The 17373-nt window shown below is 40.8% G+C and overlaps 1 protein-coding gene across 1 annotated transcript in view; it reads left to right on the forward strand.

Annotated features, from left to right (window-relative positions):
- The window catches only part of LPAR3 (lysophosphatidic acid receptor 3), an 86148-nt gene that overhangs the window by 20874 nt on the left and 47901 nt on the right, over nt 1–17373 (forward strand). Inside the window, exon 2 of the mRNA XM_033915233.1 lies at nt 2390–3159. Coding sequence (XP_033771124.1) covers nt 2412–3159 — 748 coding nt within the window. The 5' untranslated portion in view covers nt 2390–2411. The remainder of the gene's footprint in view (nt 1–2389; nt 3160–17373) is intronic.

Below are 17373 nucleotides of genomic sequence, written 5' to 3' on the forward strand. Positions count from 1 at the left end.
TTAGTGATAGGACGGAAATTAGCTGGTAAGGAGGGATCTAGATCGTTCAGTTTTTTTGTAAGGAAATCGGGATCAAGTATACCCACATCATCCGTTGTGTAAGCAAAAGGACAGGACAATGTTAAGGCATGCCTGTATGAAAGTGTATAAATAGGTTTCCTCGTATCTGATTGTAGCCAACTAACCATTTATCTTCTATGATAACCACACTTAGTGAGACTCTAAATTGAAGCTTTTGTTATAAGGCTCTTATTTTGGACATCATATATAGAGTTCCGTCCTAAACCATCATTTTATGTGTCCTAAAATTACCAAAGTCTGAAACTTATCGCTGTGGCAGCCGCTAAGCTTCTGCAGTTCAACTTCCTGCTAAGGCTGCAGACTTTTCTTTAGTGACGTGGATCATTCAGGAAATCCATTTGTGCTTCTAGCAATCAGGTGAAAATAAAGCAACTGGAAGTGATGCATAAAAAAAGAACAGAAACCAAAGATGGTCACTTTAAAAAAAGAACACAGCTTTGCTGCTACTAATTATGTACATGGCCTTTAATCGGGAAGCTGGCAATTTTTGTTCTGACTAGTAAATAAAAATATCATTCTACATGCCAGAATGCTTACTGTCATGCACTCTCAATGCAAATTCATAAAAATATAGAAACTTGACAAAGAGACTCTGCCCTGCCTGTTTTCCCTTATAATGCAGTGACCCATCCCTAATTTTCCAAAAACTAACATTTAAGATGCTCAGTAGTATCTTTGTGCTACCAAGTCAGAGAGGCATTCCATGTTTTTGGTTGTTTTTTTTTAATTTACCCCCTCCTTTACAAAGCCGTGCTAGCCTTTCTATCACCGGCCGCGGCAGTAACAGCTCGGATGTCATAGGAATTCTATGAGCATTGGAGCTGTTACCGTGGTGGCCGGCGCTAAAAACACTAGTGCGGCTTTGTAGAGGAGGGGGTTAATATGTGCCCTATATGGTTAAGTGAGAAAAAATCTTCTTGCATAGAATCTTAGAAGGAATCCTCTTAACTACTATTACTACTTTATTCATCATTTCTATAGCTAATTGAATAGAAAAGTTTTTTTGAGTTCTGTCACTTGCTCCCTCTTCTATTAAACTGCGCTAGCAGTTTTTAGCGCAGAGAACCGCGCTGTCACCGACACTCCCCACCTAGAAACTGCTAGCATAGTTTAATAGAAGAGGCCCTTAGCTTCTTCAGAAAAATGTTAATTTCTTATAAATGCAGCATACCAAACATTTTGAAACGCACATGATTTGAGTTTCATTATCTTTTTTACAAACAATTGTAGTTAATGAGAGATTCTTTTTACTAAGTGGCATTAACATGCATTATTGGCTTGCTAACACAATTTTTATCACTGAAAAATCAAAGACATTATGCACGGAAATAGTGAACTACACTTCTCCCTCCGTATTCGCGGGGGTTAGGTGCGGAGCCGGCCTGTGAATAGGAAAAAATAAAATCACGAATAATTTTTTGGGCCGGCTCTGACCCACCCCTGCCTCCCTCCTGCATCTCTGACCTTACCTAGTAGTCTAGCGGTGATGCGGGGCAGGAGAAATATTCCTATGCTCCTGCCTTGTGCAAAGCCATCATCAAAATGGCTGCCGTGAGTTCCCGCTGCAGTCTCATAATTTGTAGAAATGTACTAATAATTTCAGAATCCATATTAAATATGACTACCAGTGCAATTAGCGTGTCCTCCTACATTATGGAATACTGAGCTACATGGAGCAACAAAGGGAGGAGGAGAGGGGCTTAAAGGCTATTTTAAATGAACTGTGTGATAACTGGGAAGCAATAAGAAAATGGTTCCTGGGCAAACAAAACCTTGTTTTGTTGTGTGTCATGGAGTGCTGCTTTAAATGGCAGGCTTTTCATTCAGGATCATTTTTTCTCCCCCTATTTTGTGTCTTTGGGCAAAGAGCTTAGTCAATCGAGCTGTATGTGGTATGTAGTTACATTACAGCCAAAGCTAACATTTTGACAATGTTTACAATTTAATATGCATTAAATCTCAGAAGGTGTTTGAGTAATTATATACTAGACATGGATGTTAACATATATACAATACGTTATCAATGTTAAGGATACCGACGTTCATGTCATTGATTGTATGCATATTGTAAAACTCCAATAAAGATGATTGAACTAAAAAAAAGAAGGTATTTGATGATCTGTGTTCTTTTTTTTTTTTGAAATTTTATTTTACCTGTATATCATCATAAATCTGTGTGTGTTTTATGCCTTTTGGTTTTAAATTACCCTGATTTCATATTATTGTTTGATGTAGAATTTAAGAAGGGATTCCACCAATTATTTGTGACTCTTACCCCATCTTTTTATGCCTTTCTTTCATTTCCCAGGATGTCGGGCCCTGATCCATGAATGTGCGTCACTATGAACGTGTGCCACTATGATAAACGCATGGACTTCTTCTATAATCAGAGCAATACCCAAACTGAAGATGACTGGACAGGAGCAAAACTCATCATCGTCCTTTGTTTCGGAACTTTTTTCTGTCTGTTCATTTTTATCTCCAATGCACTGGTTATAACAGCTGTGGTCAGAAACAAGCGTTTTCATTTTCCCTTCTACTACTTATTGGCCAACCTAGCTGCTGCCGACTTTTTTGCTGGCATTGCCTATGTCTTTCTGATGTTCCATACTGGTCCTGTGTCAAAGACACTAACTGTTCACAGATGGTTCTTGCGCCAAGGGCTTCTGGACACAAGCATGTCTGCCTCTTTGGCCAACTTGCTTGTCATCGCCGTTGAGCGGCACATGTCAGTTGTCCGGATGAGAATTCACAGCAATCTTACAAAAAGAAGAGTGACATGCCTAATTTTACTTATTTGGGCAATTGCCATTTTTATGGGTGCTGTACCTACTTTAGGTTGGAACTGCATTTGCAACATCACAACCTGCTCATCTCTGGCCCCCATATACAGCAGAAGCTACCTAACCTTCTGGACAGTTTTAAACCTTGTTGTGTTCTTCATCATGGTGGTGGTGTACTTGAGAATCTACATGTATGTCAAGAAGAAAACTACTGTCTTGTCTCCGCACACAAGTGGATCAATCAGCCGTAGGAGGACGCCTATGAAACTGATGAAAACAGTCATGACTGTTTTAGGTAAGAAAAGGAAGTTAACCTTAAATTATATTGAGATGTGTGGTAACTAAACAATTTTCTTCCCTGCTCCTGATCACAAGGGAAAGTGCTATTTATTAATTATTGAGCTCATACCCTTGCTTCCATCCATTTTATGTATAAAATATAATCAAAATCTTCCTACAAAACTCAGCTGATGCTAACATTAATAAGGGTCTATCTACATCTATCTATGAACTCTGGACAGTCAATTTAGCTAACATTAAGGCATTCGTTGTGTTTGTAAAACTATTCTCTTGTGTTTTTATACAGCTTAGAAGGGCTCTGTGGTTAAAACTGATCTATACAATGAGCTCATTTGCTTATTTCCTGTGCAGAGGAAGGGAAGGATGAGAAGGAAAGTGGTTGGTCAGTTTTCTAGTACTCATTGGGTCACTTGGGAAATAACCAAATATAAGAGAAAATGGATAAAGATAAACATCAGCCTTTAGGATAATGTATATTAAAGAAATTTCTTAAAGATATGATTGTTATTCCCTGAAATATTTTCTTGGGGGAGGGGCTTATTTTAGGGTAGGTTTTTATTCTGTTACCATATTTTGGGAATACTCCCAAGTGACTAAAATTTCAATACTGACATCTGCCCAATACAGTCCCCTGCAGTTTGGCCGAACTGAAGAAGATATGCAGCCTTAAGTTTTTTTGGGGATGAGGTGATGTCTAACCCTGGTGGCCTGATCACCCCACTTTGCAAAAGAAGCAATATCAGTGTTACAGCTAATTAATACAGATACTGGAATGGCCTTACCACTGCCAACACTACCCTACTCCATGCTCTTTTTTTTCCAGTACTCTCTTCCTTCCATAATGCTTCTTCAGCCCCCTCCTCCCTTTTCTCCTGATGTTGATTTTTGAGCTCTCCCCTCCTCTGACTTCCAGTGCTGACTTCCCCTCACGACCTCTGTCTCCAGCTCTTGACTCCCCCCACTTATTGGCACATCTTTAGCTCTAGTGATCATTGATGCATTTATGGCAGTTGTGGGATATGATTACACTAGGAGAGAAATTGGGGGGAGGGTGCAAGGAGGATAGAGGAAGTGAAAGGAGGGAAGTGAGGGGGTAGGGTTACCATACATCCTTGAAAACCCAGACATGTCCTCTTTCTAGAGGACTGTCTGGGTGTCAGGATGCTTTTTCTTAAATGGGGGTGTCTGACCAGGTTTAGACAGCTCTCCTGACTCCCCCACCTACCTCATCCCCAGCTGCTGTAATTCAGTCTTTGGGCAGCTAGCAGTGACAATGAGGCGAGCCGGCTGCTGCTGGCCTGCCCCAGAAGCGTCGCTGCAGAGAGGTGTCTTCCGGTCAAGCTGTCGGCAGCAGGCTCATCTCATTGTTGCTACTGGCTGTCCGAAGATTGAATTACAACAGCTGGAGAGGAGGTAAGTGGGGAAGTCGCGAGCTGGAGAGAGAGATCTTGAGGGAAAGTTAGCGTTGGAGGAGGGGAGAGCTCAAGAATCAACATCAAGAAAGAAGGGAGGAGGGGGCTGGAGAAGCATTATGGAAGGAAGAGAGTGCTGAAGAAAAGAACATGGAGTAGGGTAGTGCTGGATGGGAGGGGAGAGACAGAAACAGCAAGACAGGAGAATGGAAGAAGAGAGGGGGGACACCCACAGAGAAGGGGAGGGGGTTGGAAGTAGAGAGAGAGAATGAAAGAAGCACCCATAGGAGAGAGGGGTTGGAAGGAGAGAGAGAGAAGCTTCTTTGGGGAGGAGGGTTGGAGGGAGGGAAGAGAGAGAGAAGCACTGAAAGGGTACAGAGGATGGGAAGGGGGACAAAGCAAATGGTTGAAAGGTGGAGGGCATTTGGCAGAGTATGGTGTGGATGGATTGTGGGCAGGGTCATATGCCTTCTTTTTTTCCCTTCACAAATATAGTAACCTTAGTGAGGGGGGAGGATGAAAAGAGAGAGAATAGAAAAAAAAAAAAGCAAACACTTTCCCTCCCTTGTTTCTAAGATAATGAGCAAAAAAACAAAATAAAACAAAAGAGAGATTCAGAAATTAGAGTAAAAGAAATAACGAAGAGTAAAATCATTTCAAAATATGGGCTAGTGCCTAAATATTTTTTTTACCACTGCTACTGCTGTCAAGCATATACAACTTCATCTTTAAGTAAACTGTCTAATTGCTGTCTGTGAATAATTGCCAAAAGAGCACTTCACTCATGATACACAACCACCCTTTGGAGAGTCTGCAAATGTCATTGTTCATATAATGCAAATCCATGTTAATACAATTGTATACACAGTGATTATTTCATTTCAATATTTATTTTTTTGTGGCTTACTTGTACTTTTTTCTAAGCTCCTTTACTAATCTACTGTTCTTATACAACAAGGTTTGGTGCATTAATACCAGCTTTTCCCTGTAGTCAGATTCAATTTGCAAGCTTTTCTGCATTGATATTGCTATTACATTCTCACACATAAGATTTCCTCACAATATAATCTACTCGGGGAAAGATTCTCAGAACCTACCATGCCTTTAACAGTGGTCACTAAACCAGTTCCAGCCAGTGTAGCATGAAAGTATTCTACTGGCCTATTATTAAAAAGGCTCATCGGGATCTTTTCTGAGCTTCATGGCAGACTCTGACTCTGCCATGCAAATATATTACAATGAGGTCATTAATATTTAAATGAGTCCTCTGGGCGATTCTCTATCATTGTAGGGTGATTCCCTAACCTCGTTGTCCTACATTTATGGGCAAAATTTTATGGCAGGGTCTGAGCTGTTGTAGCCTTACTTTCCGGTCAGTGCCTGAGCACTGATTTGGCTCAGGCATTGACAGGAAAGTAAGGTTTGACAGCTCAAATCCCCCCTCACCTGCAAATTTAAAAAAGACCCCTGAATTAGTTTTAAGAATCTTCTTCTGAAGGATGGCAGGATTTCTCCTGCTGATGATGATTCCCACCCACGCTGGCAAACCCCCCGGCATGAGGGGTGCTGTTTATGATTCCCACTCCCTGACAACTGTCTCCCCCCACAAGAGGGATACCCACTCCTACTGCTGCTGGTGAAGCCCACCCCCCACGCCCCCCTGACACCCCATACCTTTCAGTCACCGGCCAGCCAGAAGGATGCCTACTTCCTCAAGCCGGCAGGCTTGCCTTTTCAAAATGGTGGGCCTTCCCCTTCCTGGTGCATCCTGAGAAGCGCCAGTGATGGGGCCTAAGGCTTTGATTGGCCCAGACACCTAAGGCCCTCCCATAGTGGACATCCCTCCTGCTCAGGGGAGGGGGGGGGGGGTGTTTGTCAGGTGGATGTTGGGGATGGGAATCACCGGCAGAAGGAGGGAGTGGGCATCTCTCCTTCTGGGGGTATCGGGGTTGTCAGGGAGATGGGGACCCCGGTGGTGGGGGAGGGTGTGGGTAGTTCTCTTGCTGATCTTCGATTTGGGGTCTCTTTTGTGGGTGTATTCTGCACATGTGCCATTCACTATCATAAGCGACTTTTCCCAAGTAAATTTAGTGACTCTCCACAAATCTCATTTGCATGTGCTTTTTTTTTTTGGAGAATGACTTGTCTTTCAAATCATTACATTTATGGCCGTGACAGCGGCCCGTCGGATTTGAGCGTGAGTGTTAGAGAATCCTCTCCTCAGTCCTTTGATTTGACTCATGGGACACAATTCTGCCATATTGTGGCAACTATTCTTATACTGTTTGCTTTTTAGAGACCAAGCTAGCAGTAAAGACTATATTGTAGATTCAATATCTGCTTCTCTGAGAGTACTCACATATGCATATCCTACCAATATGAAGTAGAACTACACACATTTGCCAGGACAGGAGAATGCCACCTATAGGACTCCTAGTCTCAGCAATGTGAGGATGCAGGACATTCATTTTACTGAATAGTCACAATACTTATTTAAATTATTTTCTAGAAAGCTGATCTTTGCTACCTTTGTGACCCTGAGCCTCTCTCTTTTCCATTAATGGTATTTCTGAAAATGGTAAAGCCGTTAAGCTCCAATAAAAGATAGACTTAATAGAACAGTTGAGTCTGAAGGTCTAATCTTGTGTGTCTCAAACTGTGTGCCCCAAAGAGATTCCGGGTGTGCCATGAGAGATTCCAGAATGTTACTTTATTTTTAAAAATTTACTTCATAAGTATACACTAGATGACATGTATATCGCGAACGTAAGAGTCTCATTGTTATGAGTGTCTGCATGTGAAAGGATACAACCGACCAGACAAGCATCATTCTGTAATGTGATTGGTCCTTGAAAACTAATGGCAAGTAATTTTAGTTTTAGTTTTTATGCAATAGTTATCCTAACTTGAGCAACAAAACGATTAAGGCTTTGTTGCCATTTGGAAGTGTACATGCCAACAGAACTGGGACAAATAATTCTTTATTGGAAAAGACCCGACACTGCCAGTGTTTCGGCTCTTGGCCTGCCTCAGGGGTCAGTCAGATTACAGTTTCCTTTGAACATGGTTTGTGTGAGACGGTTTGATATATTGGGACAATCATCATCTTTAAATAACAAATAATTTGACTGGCAACTAAAGAGAATACCCCTAAGGCAGGCCAAGAGCCAAAACACTGGTAGTGTCGGGTCTTTTTCCAATGAAGAATTAATTGTCCCAGTTTGTTGGTGTGTACGCTTCTTTGTGGGTATTACTGACTGGTGTATTTGGATCCCTTTTTTTATACTGTATTTGTTAGCATTTGGATCATCTTATCTTTGCGAACTTGGATTTTTCAGCTCTGACAGAAATTAAATCGAAAGAAAAAGAGAACATCTGCAGATGCATGTTTGCTTCTGAACAATTGAGCCACGTTTTCAGTTAATTTGCACTCAAAAACATTCTCATCCTTCGCATTGATTAGCAATTTTATTCTATCTACTTTAGTTTCTCCATTATTACAATTACCCATACATAACTTAAAAAACTTTAAATAACTCTCAAATTTAATTTTTTGTTGGTTTTGCAATTTTATAATCTCAATTATAATGTGCTATCAAAAACATTTGCTCAGTTTAGTGTGCCAGAGCTAAAAAAAAAAAAAAAAAAGTTTGAGAGACAGTGGTCTAATCAAAGAGAAGAAATCAATGTATTAGTCATCTATATATATATAAAATCAGAGGTATGTATGTGTGTATGTGCCGTGATCACGCAAAAACGGCTTGACCGATTTGAACAAAACTTGGTATGCAGATCCCTCACTACCTGGGGTGATATGTTCTGGGGGTCTCGCGGCCCACCTGCACACGTGGGCGGAGCTACAAACAGAAAATCAGATTTCACCCATTCATGTCAATGGAAAAAATGTAAAAAGCTGCCATTCTCACAGTAATTCAAAAATGGCTTAACCGATTTGAACGAAACTTGGTATGCAGATCTCTCACTACCTGGGGTGATATGTTCTGGGGGTCTCGCGGCCCACAACTCTATGTTGCTTGCTCAAGGGTGGGTTCACCCAAGAATTTATATGTTATTGCTCCTGGAGGTGAAACTAAAAATGTTGTTTATAATCAAGTTTTGCGTTAGTTGTATTGTATTCATTTTGTCAAATATTTCACATTATAATTTGAATATATGTGTGTGTATGTATGTATGTTCCAGCATAACTCTTCAATGCATGGACAGATTTCAACCAAACTTGACATACACATTACTTACTATCTGAGGACAAACACTGTGGGGGTGGGAAGGGGGGATATGTAAAAATGATTGAAAATGACAGATTTTAGTATCTACCCCATAGTGTTTTTGGGCTCACAGATGAATACTCAGCATAACTCTGAAACGCATGGAGAGATTTCAACCAAACTTGGTACACATATGACTTACTATCTGGGGAAAAATATTGTGCAGGTGGGACAGGGTAAAATACTGTGAGGGTGGGAAGGGGGTGATATGTTAAAATTATCAAAAGCGACAGATATTAATGTCCAACCCATAGTTTTCGGGCTCGCAGACATGAATACCGACATTCCCGATGCCGTTTAAGTCTAAGTTCAGCCCCATAGAGAGGGACATTCCTTTGGGACATGTGGAGGGTAGGGGGTTGGGACATGGGGGTGGGGCATATGGGACATGTGGGGGGTGAGACATGTTGGACATAGTGGGGTGGGACATGTAGGGGGTTGGACATTTTCGGATATATAAATATCCGGGCAACGCCGGGTAATCAGCTAGTTGAATATAATATAAGTCAAAACATGTAGAAACTCGAGTGTTATGAAAGCATAACATTGAAATGGATGATTATTAATCATTTCTTCAGGTTAATGAGAAATAAGATTTGATCTGTATATTCTGACTTTGGATTAGGGGATATATATTTTGGATTTAGTGCTTGAGATTTTAGGTTTATAGTCCTAGTTTTCCTTTCAAATTTTCTTTAAGGTGGGCTTGATGGAATTTCCTAATTGAGAAAAGCAAATAGATATAACTTATATTTCTTTTATTTTCCATATCTTAAACCTTGTGATGTAGATATGATTTTATTTCTTTTATGAACCTTGTGATGTAACAATGTTGAAAATGCTTAAATTTAAAAAAAAGAAAGAAATGGATGGTTGTTGAGGTGACACCTGAGTATCTTATGCAGGATCCAGAGTACAGTGTGGGTATAGAGCTCCTGCTCTTTTTATCTCAAGGAATGGGAGTGGTAGGAGAGGGGGGGGAGTTGTTCTATCTTGGTTGTTTCTCATAGTACCTGCTCAAATCCAATGTCCAAGCAGGCTTTGGTTGAACAAAAATAAAGTCTTACTGAGTGATTTGACTCGTTCTCTTCTTCATGCCTTACATTCTTAAACATAAAGGAATCTGTGAAAACAGAATCCCCCCCCCCCCTAAATGAATGTTTCCTTACCCTGCTAGATCAGTCCAGACAAGTAGGCTGGGCTCCTCAATCAGCAGATGAAGGCATAAAACAATGACTTCAGTGAACTCACCGGCTCCAATAAACACAGTGATACTTTTCAGATTATTTTGTTTAGTCTTTCACTCTGTACATGGTTTGGGCCTTTGAATATTTGCACAAACATATTATGCACCTAAATGTGTGCTCAGTATACACATTTGATTTAATGATTCCTGGCTCCTGTGCTTTTAAACTTTTGATTGTTATGGAGGTCATATAGTGAAGCAGTTTGGAAGGGGAGGGACCCTACAGAATTATTTGACTTTCATCACCACCTGAAAATTGGCCAAACTGTATATATACCCATAAAATACAGACCCTACATGAAAGGCTTATAATAACTCTTATAGAAATGTTAATTTTCAAAGTTATCAAAAATGTTATGCACTTAGATGAGAGTACTCTGCACATCGGAAAATGCAGACAAAAAAAATATTGCTCTCAATAGTCTAATATACTCATCCAATTTTATTTATATATATATTTATCCTTATGTTGATAGACACTGACTATCATAGATCCTTAGAAACACTTACCACCTCTTCTACAAAGCCGCACGGTAATAGTCCCGAAACCCATAGAGATTTAAAGGTTACTGCGGCTTTGTAGAAGAGGGGGTTAGTAATGAAGTGGTAAAGATGCATTCTCAAGAGTGGGAAAAAGCCTCAGAAACCCACCCCTACCCTACAGAGATCCGGTGGCAGCACATAAAGGGTAAGATACCTCATTGGCATAACCCCCCTCCTCAAAGGGGGGCGGGGTTATGTCCTACTACCCAGTCTATGTAGGGTGGGGGCAAGGGTCTGAAGCTCTTCCCCCCTTTTGAGAATGTATTTTGCCTATGCATTTTTTCTACTTCATTACTAATTGTTTCTAAGGATCTATGATCAATGTCTATTGATGTGTGTTCGCATAAAAATTGTCATACCTTATAATTAGACGTGTAGATGAGTTTGTACTATGCACTAAAATGAGGACATTTTTCATCATTGATTTTTTTAGATATCAAGTAATCTGTGAAAATTCACTTGAATTCTTATATACATATGATAAGAACTTTAAACGTCTACAAATGAAGCTGACAAATTGTTACCAAAAAAATTAGTACTAAGCACTAGTCTATAAATGGTGTTCTGAGTTGGGCATCATTTATAGAATAATGCTGGGATCCATCCCTAACTTTTAAGCAAGAGGATTTACATTAGCTGACCCATGGTATAAATCCCTATGCCTCAACTGAGTGGATAGAAACATGACGGCAGATAAAGGTCAAATGGCCCATCTAGTCTGCCCTTCCACAGTAACCATTATCTCTTTTTCTCTCAGAGATCCAACGTGCCTATCCCAGGTTCCCTTGAATTCAGACACAGTCTCTGTTTCCACCACCTCTTCCGGGAGATTGTTCCATGTATCTCCCACCTTTCTGTAAAAAAGCATTTCCTCAGATTACTTCGAAGCCTATCACCTCTTAACTTCATCCTATGCCCTCTCATTGCAGAGTTTCCTTTCAAATGAAAGAGACTCGACTCATGCACATTTATATTGTGTAGGTATTTAAACTTGTCTATCATATCTCCCCTCTCCCGCCTTTCCTCCAGAGTATACAGATTGAGATCTTTAAGTCTGTCCCATACGCCTTATCACGAAGACCATGCATGTTAGAATTTACACGCGCTTCTTTATAGAACACGTAAGATACGTGTATAAATTTTAATTGTTGCTAATTAGCACTGATGATTATAAGCATGCAATTATTGGCATTAATTGGTTTGTTATTCAGTTTAATTGCACGTGAAGTTTCGACACACAATCAAATTTCCGCGCACAATTTTGAGTACCATATATAGAATCTGGGGGCAAAATACTTAATCTTTGAAAAATGTGATATTCAGGAACATAAATGAAAAGTTGCTCATAAGAACAAAACTCTGAATTGTTAAATTACTCTTTCTGCTATTATTAAGGTATAATGAATTCAAAAGTTTATAATTTTATCAGTAGTTTAAGATTTGTATATTTTAAAGTGCTAACAAGTGTTTCAGCTCATTTATACTGTAAGCATGTAATTGCTAGTTTAAATATGGCTTATTACTTTAATAACAAATGGTTCTCTTTCATTGTTATACTGTGCACATATTTGCAGGCTGAGCATTTCACCTTGTAGCAGCTACTGAAAGAAAAGGAACAGACAGTTTTTACTTCTTCGTAGTTCTGAGATAGCAGTACTATGGAGGAGGCATGCGCAAGAAGTTTATGCAATGAATACAGCTATCATTCTTGCACTCTGTGCAAGGACAGTGTTTACATAGTTTGGCGTCTGGCACATGTCCATTGAATGAACATCATTCTCTTGTCTGCTAGGTTTCTGTACCACCTAACGACCTGAATGTGTGGCACAATGATCAAGGAGGTGACGGAGGAAGCCACCTCTTTTACCTCTATTGGTGGTAGAAACTAGAGGTCTGCATGGGAACGGGGATTGCGGGACTCCCGCGGGGAACCCCCCAGATCTACGGGACTCCCGTGGGGCTACCCCTCAGGCTCACCGGAGTCCCCATGGGGATGGAACCGGGATTCCCGAGGCCTGGAAAGAGAATTAGTAGAAAATGGATAAAAGCAGAAACTGGGACCAAGATGATGGAAAAACAAAATGTCCCACCAGCTACAGCAAGGAAGATGTTCATTTTGAGGGGGGCTAAGCTCAAAGTGGGAGGCCCAGCCCCCTCTCATGGTTATGCCATTTGCTGAGTTTGATTTGGGATTTCCAGTTCAGTTTTGGCACATTTTTCTTATGCAACCATTGTCCTGAAAAGTGTCTCTTCTCAATTCTGCTTGAAATGATTTTGATGCTGTGTTGTTTGATTCTTTACTCATTGCTGCATTAAAAATCATTTGTGGATCTTGGAAGGACCTCTCACAAGTTACTTATGCCAGATGGTGGAACCAGATTTGCTTTATATTGCCAAAAAAATTCAACTCTTTTAATAAGAAATGGTTGAACCTATAGTTACATGACCTAATGTCTATTCTTATTCTTTCCAGTGATGTATGCATCTCTTATTTCTGTTCACTGTTACTTGTTTACCTGTATATTGTATATTATTGTTGGTTTAAATAAACTAAGACTTTAAAAAATATCAAAACTGTCAGAAGTAATTGCTGCTTTTTATGGGGACAGGTAACTTTTAGGGGGGTTGGGCAGGGACAGAGGAGATGCCTCGCTGGGTCGGGTGGGGACAGAGGGGATTCTTCGTGGGGATGGGTGGGGATGGAGGGAATTCCTCACAGGGATGGGTGGGGACGGACGGGCTACTGGTGGGGATGGGTGGAATTTCTGTCCCCGCGCAACTCTAGTAGAAACTGAGCTGCAGTGGAGATAACTATAGTAGGGAGCTGCATAGGGTCCCATATAAGAGGCTTGGGGAGGCTAAGCCTCCCAAGGCCCAACTGCAACCTCCCCACTCCCCTCCCATCCACTGCTGCCATGCAGCACAATTTTTCTCTCTCCTTCCTGTTGTAGTTCTGCTGGGCCCGCACTAATAAATAACCAATGAAGATGTATGGGACTATGGTTCTCTGTTCTGCTATAGCGTCCTGTGCCAGTTCTACCTCCTCTGATATACTCACGTTGCCTTCACGATCTACTGGGTCGATCAGCCATCTTCTCTCCGACGTCCCCCACCACCACCCCAAGCGCTCTTTGCAGAAGCATTCTCCCTGACATCAATTCTGACATCGGAGAGGAAGTTCCGGGCCAGCTAATCGCTGCCTGGCTGGCCTGGAACTTCCTCTCCGAAGTTAGAATTGACGTTAGGGAGAAGGCTGCTGGCCTGTTGCAGCATTGGAAAACGAAGAGCTCAGCAACGACGGCGTCTGTGGCGGCTTGGGGGCCCAGAATTCGGCGGTGGCTTGGAGGCCTGTTCCCAGACAACAGCCCAGTGGCTTGGGGAGAAAGAAAGGGGAGACAGAAAAGACAGGGAGGCAGAACAGGGAGACAGAAAGATAGGCAGGGAGGCAGAGAGAAAGAAAGTAAGAAAGGGACAGGGACACAGAAAGAAAGAAAGGGGAGAGAGGAAGAAAAAGTTGGACTTGTGGAAGAACAGAGATGTTGGTTGGGGAATGGAATGAGGTCTGGAGGAGACGAAGCATGCAGGAGGCAGAAAGAAGGGAAGAAATAATGCATGCACAGTCAGAAGAAGAAAGTGCAACCAGAGACTCATGAAATTACCAGACAACAAAGGTAGGAAAAATGATTTTATTTTTGATCAAAATATGTCCATTTTGAGAATTTATATCTGCTGTCTATATTTTGCACTATGGCCCCTTTTATTAAACCACAGTAGCGGATTTTAGCGCAAGGAGTCTATGAGCATTGAGAGCAGTGTGGGGCATTCAACACAGTTCCCTGAACTAAAAACTGCTATCGCGGTTTAGTAAAAAGGGAGGGGGTATATTTGTCTATTTTTGTATAGTTGTTACTGAGGTGAAATTGCATATTTTAAAGTCATCTGCCTTGACCTCTGAAAAAAAAACCCCGAATATAAATGATAATTAACATTTTCTCTGCGTACAGTGTGCTTTGTGTTTTTTTTTTAATTTTATTGTTGGTAGATCATTTTGACTTGGTCATTTTTAAAGTAGCTCACAAGCCCAAAAAAGTGTGGGCATCCCTGGTGTAGGGGAAGGGGAGGAAAGAGACAGGGGTAATGCTGCATAGCAGGTGCAGAGAGAGATAGGAGCAATGCTGGATGTTGGGGCAGAGGAGAGAGAAAAAGAGGAGATACTTGATGGTGTAGCTGGAAGAGAGACGGGATGCTGGAAGACAAGAGAGAGAAGAAAGAGTTGGTGAAAGACGAGATAAGAGGAAGAAAAATGGGAGGGCAAGTGTGCGGAAAAGAAATGAAAAGCTGAATGTAGACACAGTAAAAAGAGGGAGATTGAAGAGTGGATAATATGAATGAACTCTGGCAACAAAAAAAAGAGAAAAAATGTTACAAGGAGCAGATCAGTGGTGGAAGTGAAGAAGACAGAATGAGAGAAAAAATGACAAATGGACAGAAGATCCTTGGGTAAAGAGTTAATAGAAGACAGGAAAGCAGTAACTAGAGACTGGAGTCAACATAGAAAATTAAATTGCCAGGCAGCGAAGGTAGAAAAACTTTTTTTATTTTAAATTTATAATGAAGTAATGTGGTAACTGTGCTAGTCCATTTTAAAAGTTGATAAATTATAAAGAAAAGAAAAAATGGAAACTAAAATAACGCCTCTGTATTCGACCAAATACATTTTTTGACTAGTTTTCTTTGGCTAAAACCACCATCTTCAGGTCTGGACAGTATACTGCTGTTTATAGTATGCTTGTTCTGACTGAAGAATGTTTTGACCTCTAAGAACTAATGTAATAAGTTAGTCCAAAAAAAGGTATCGCCTTAATTTTCCATTTTCATTTTTGGCCCCTTATATCAAACTGCGCTAGGGTTTTTTTATCACTGGTCACTGAAGTAAAAGTTCCAATGCTCATAGAATTCCTATGAGCCTCGGAGCTATTACTGCAGTGACCTGAGATTTTTTTTTAAAAAACAACCCTAATACAGCTTGATAAAAAGGTCCTTTATTTGTTAATATATAATGTAGCAATTAGAATTAGAGCCCGAATGAATTTCACTTTTGGATTCAGCACTAAAACCGGCCTGAAATCTGGGCATTTTTGGCTGAGCCTGAATCTCTTCACCTTCCTCAGGCCTACCTCAAAAAGCCCTGTTGGCGTAATGGCCTTTTCAGAGGCTGGTATGATGCCCACTCATTTCCTGCCTGGTGTCACTGCAAATAGTTGCTAAGACTTCACACAGAAGCAGCTGTGGGAGGTCCCTGGGAGCAGTGGCATACTGATGGGCAGGGCAGTGGGTGCAGTCCCTCTAGGTGCAGGAAGTACAAGGGTGCATCGAGCATTGTGGAGCCACAGTCTGCAGGCCTGTAACTGTCAGCTCTGCTGTTCTCCTTCCCCAGAACAGGAAGTTGAAATTTACATTTGTTCTTGTTTGCATAATACATATGGGACATGTGTCGCTTTTCTATTTTTCTGATGTTGCCCTGTATGCAGAGTCTGGCTTCTTGAAGGTTCAGTTTAGTTTATGTCTACATATTTATATTTTTAGTTTATGGTTACTTATTCTGTACTTGAGGGTCTGCCTCTGTTTCTATATGAAAAAAGCTTAGCATTCAATGTCTGTGTAGGATTGAGCTGTACTAATCCAGCTTGTTTGGTTTTACAATAGTTGTATTGTTGATCTACTGGCCACTTCAGTGTTTATGGTGCTCCCTTTCCCTTTTTGGTGTGATTCCCTGAAAGTTAGTACTGATACGGTATGGGTAAAATTACTTTATAGATATTATAGTGCTTTTGTATTACTTCACAGTATGCCTGATCCTGGAATTTGGATTTAGCTCATGCCTATTTCAGTTGTAGCTCAATGTAAATTATTCAGGAACAGTAGATATTTTCCTGTCTCTTGAGGACTTGCAATCTGTTCGGATCTGAGGCCACGGAAGGTTAAGTGACTTGTCTTAAGATTTCAAGGAGTGGTAGTAGGATATGAACCCTGACTTCTCTGGTTCTTAGACTGCTGCTTTAAGCATTAGCTATAGCTCATACAGGTAACGCATTCCAAACATGTCTTGTAACTTAGCAATAAACCAAAGGCCAGCAGATCTGAAACCTGGTGGCCATTTGGCAACCTATCCAAAAAAAAAACTGATGGGCAAATCATTTTATGGTTGCTATTGACCACAAGATTTCTGTAACAGTGTTGCTGAACATTTTTGTTCTCATGGCCTTATAGGAAGATGCCGGGCTCTAGGGAAACAGGTCTGTCTGTACTTGCATATATTTCCAGAATGCTGCAAATATTCTGATTAATATGTTATATTTATGTGGTTCATTATTTTGACCTTTTTTGGGCATGTAATTCCTTGAGTATATTCAGTATGCACGTAACCTTCAATTAAGGTGGAACTGGGGTAACAATTGATAAAACTGCACCAGTCACAAGTAAAGGACTCATTCTTTGCAATATTCAAAAGTGCCCGTCTTGTCTTTTTTACTGCTGACTTAGGCGTTGCCTTACACTCCGAAAATTAATTTGTTCCATTCCATTTAGTCCCATACCCTATCCTGCCTCTGCTTATAACCCCACCTAGCCTCGTCCACTTTAGCCTCCCAAACAGCTGAGTCTCTGACTTCCTATCGGGGAGCAGCTGTGTACCATTTGGCCACTTGAACAAAAAAAAAAAA

The sequence above is a fragment of the Geotrypetes seraphini genome, chromosome 12, assembly GCF_902459505.1.
Source record: "Geotrypetes seraphini chromosome 12, aGeoSer1.1, whole genome shotgun sequence".
Classification (NCBI taxonomy): domain Eukaryota; kingdom Metazoa; phylum Chordata; class Amphibia; order Gymnophiona; family Dermophiidae; genus Geotrypetes; species Geotrypetes seraphini.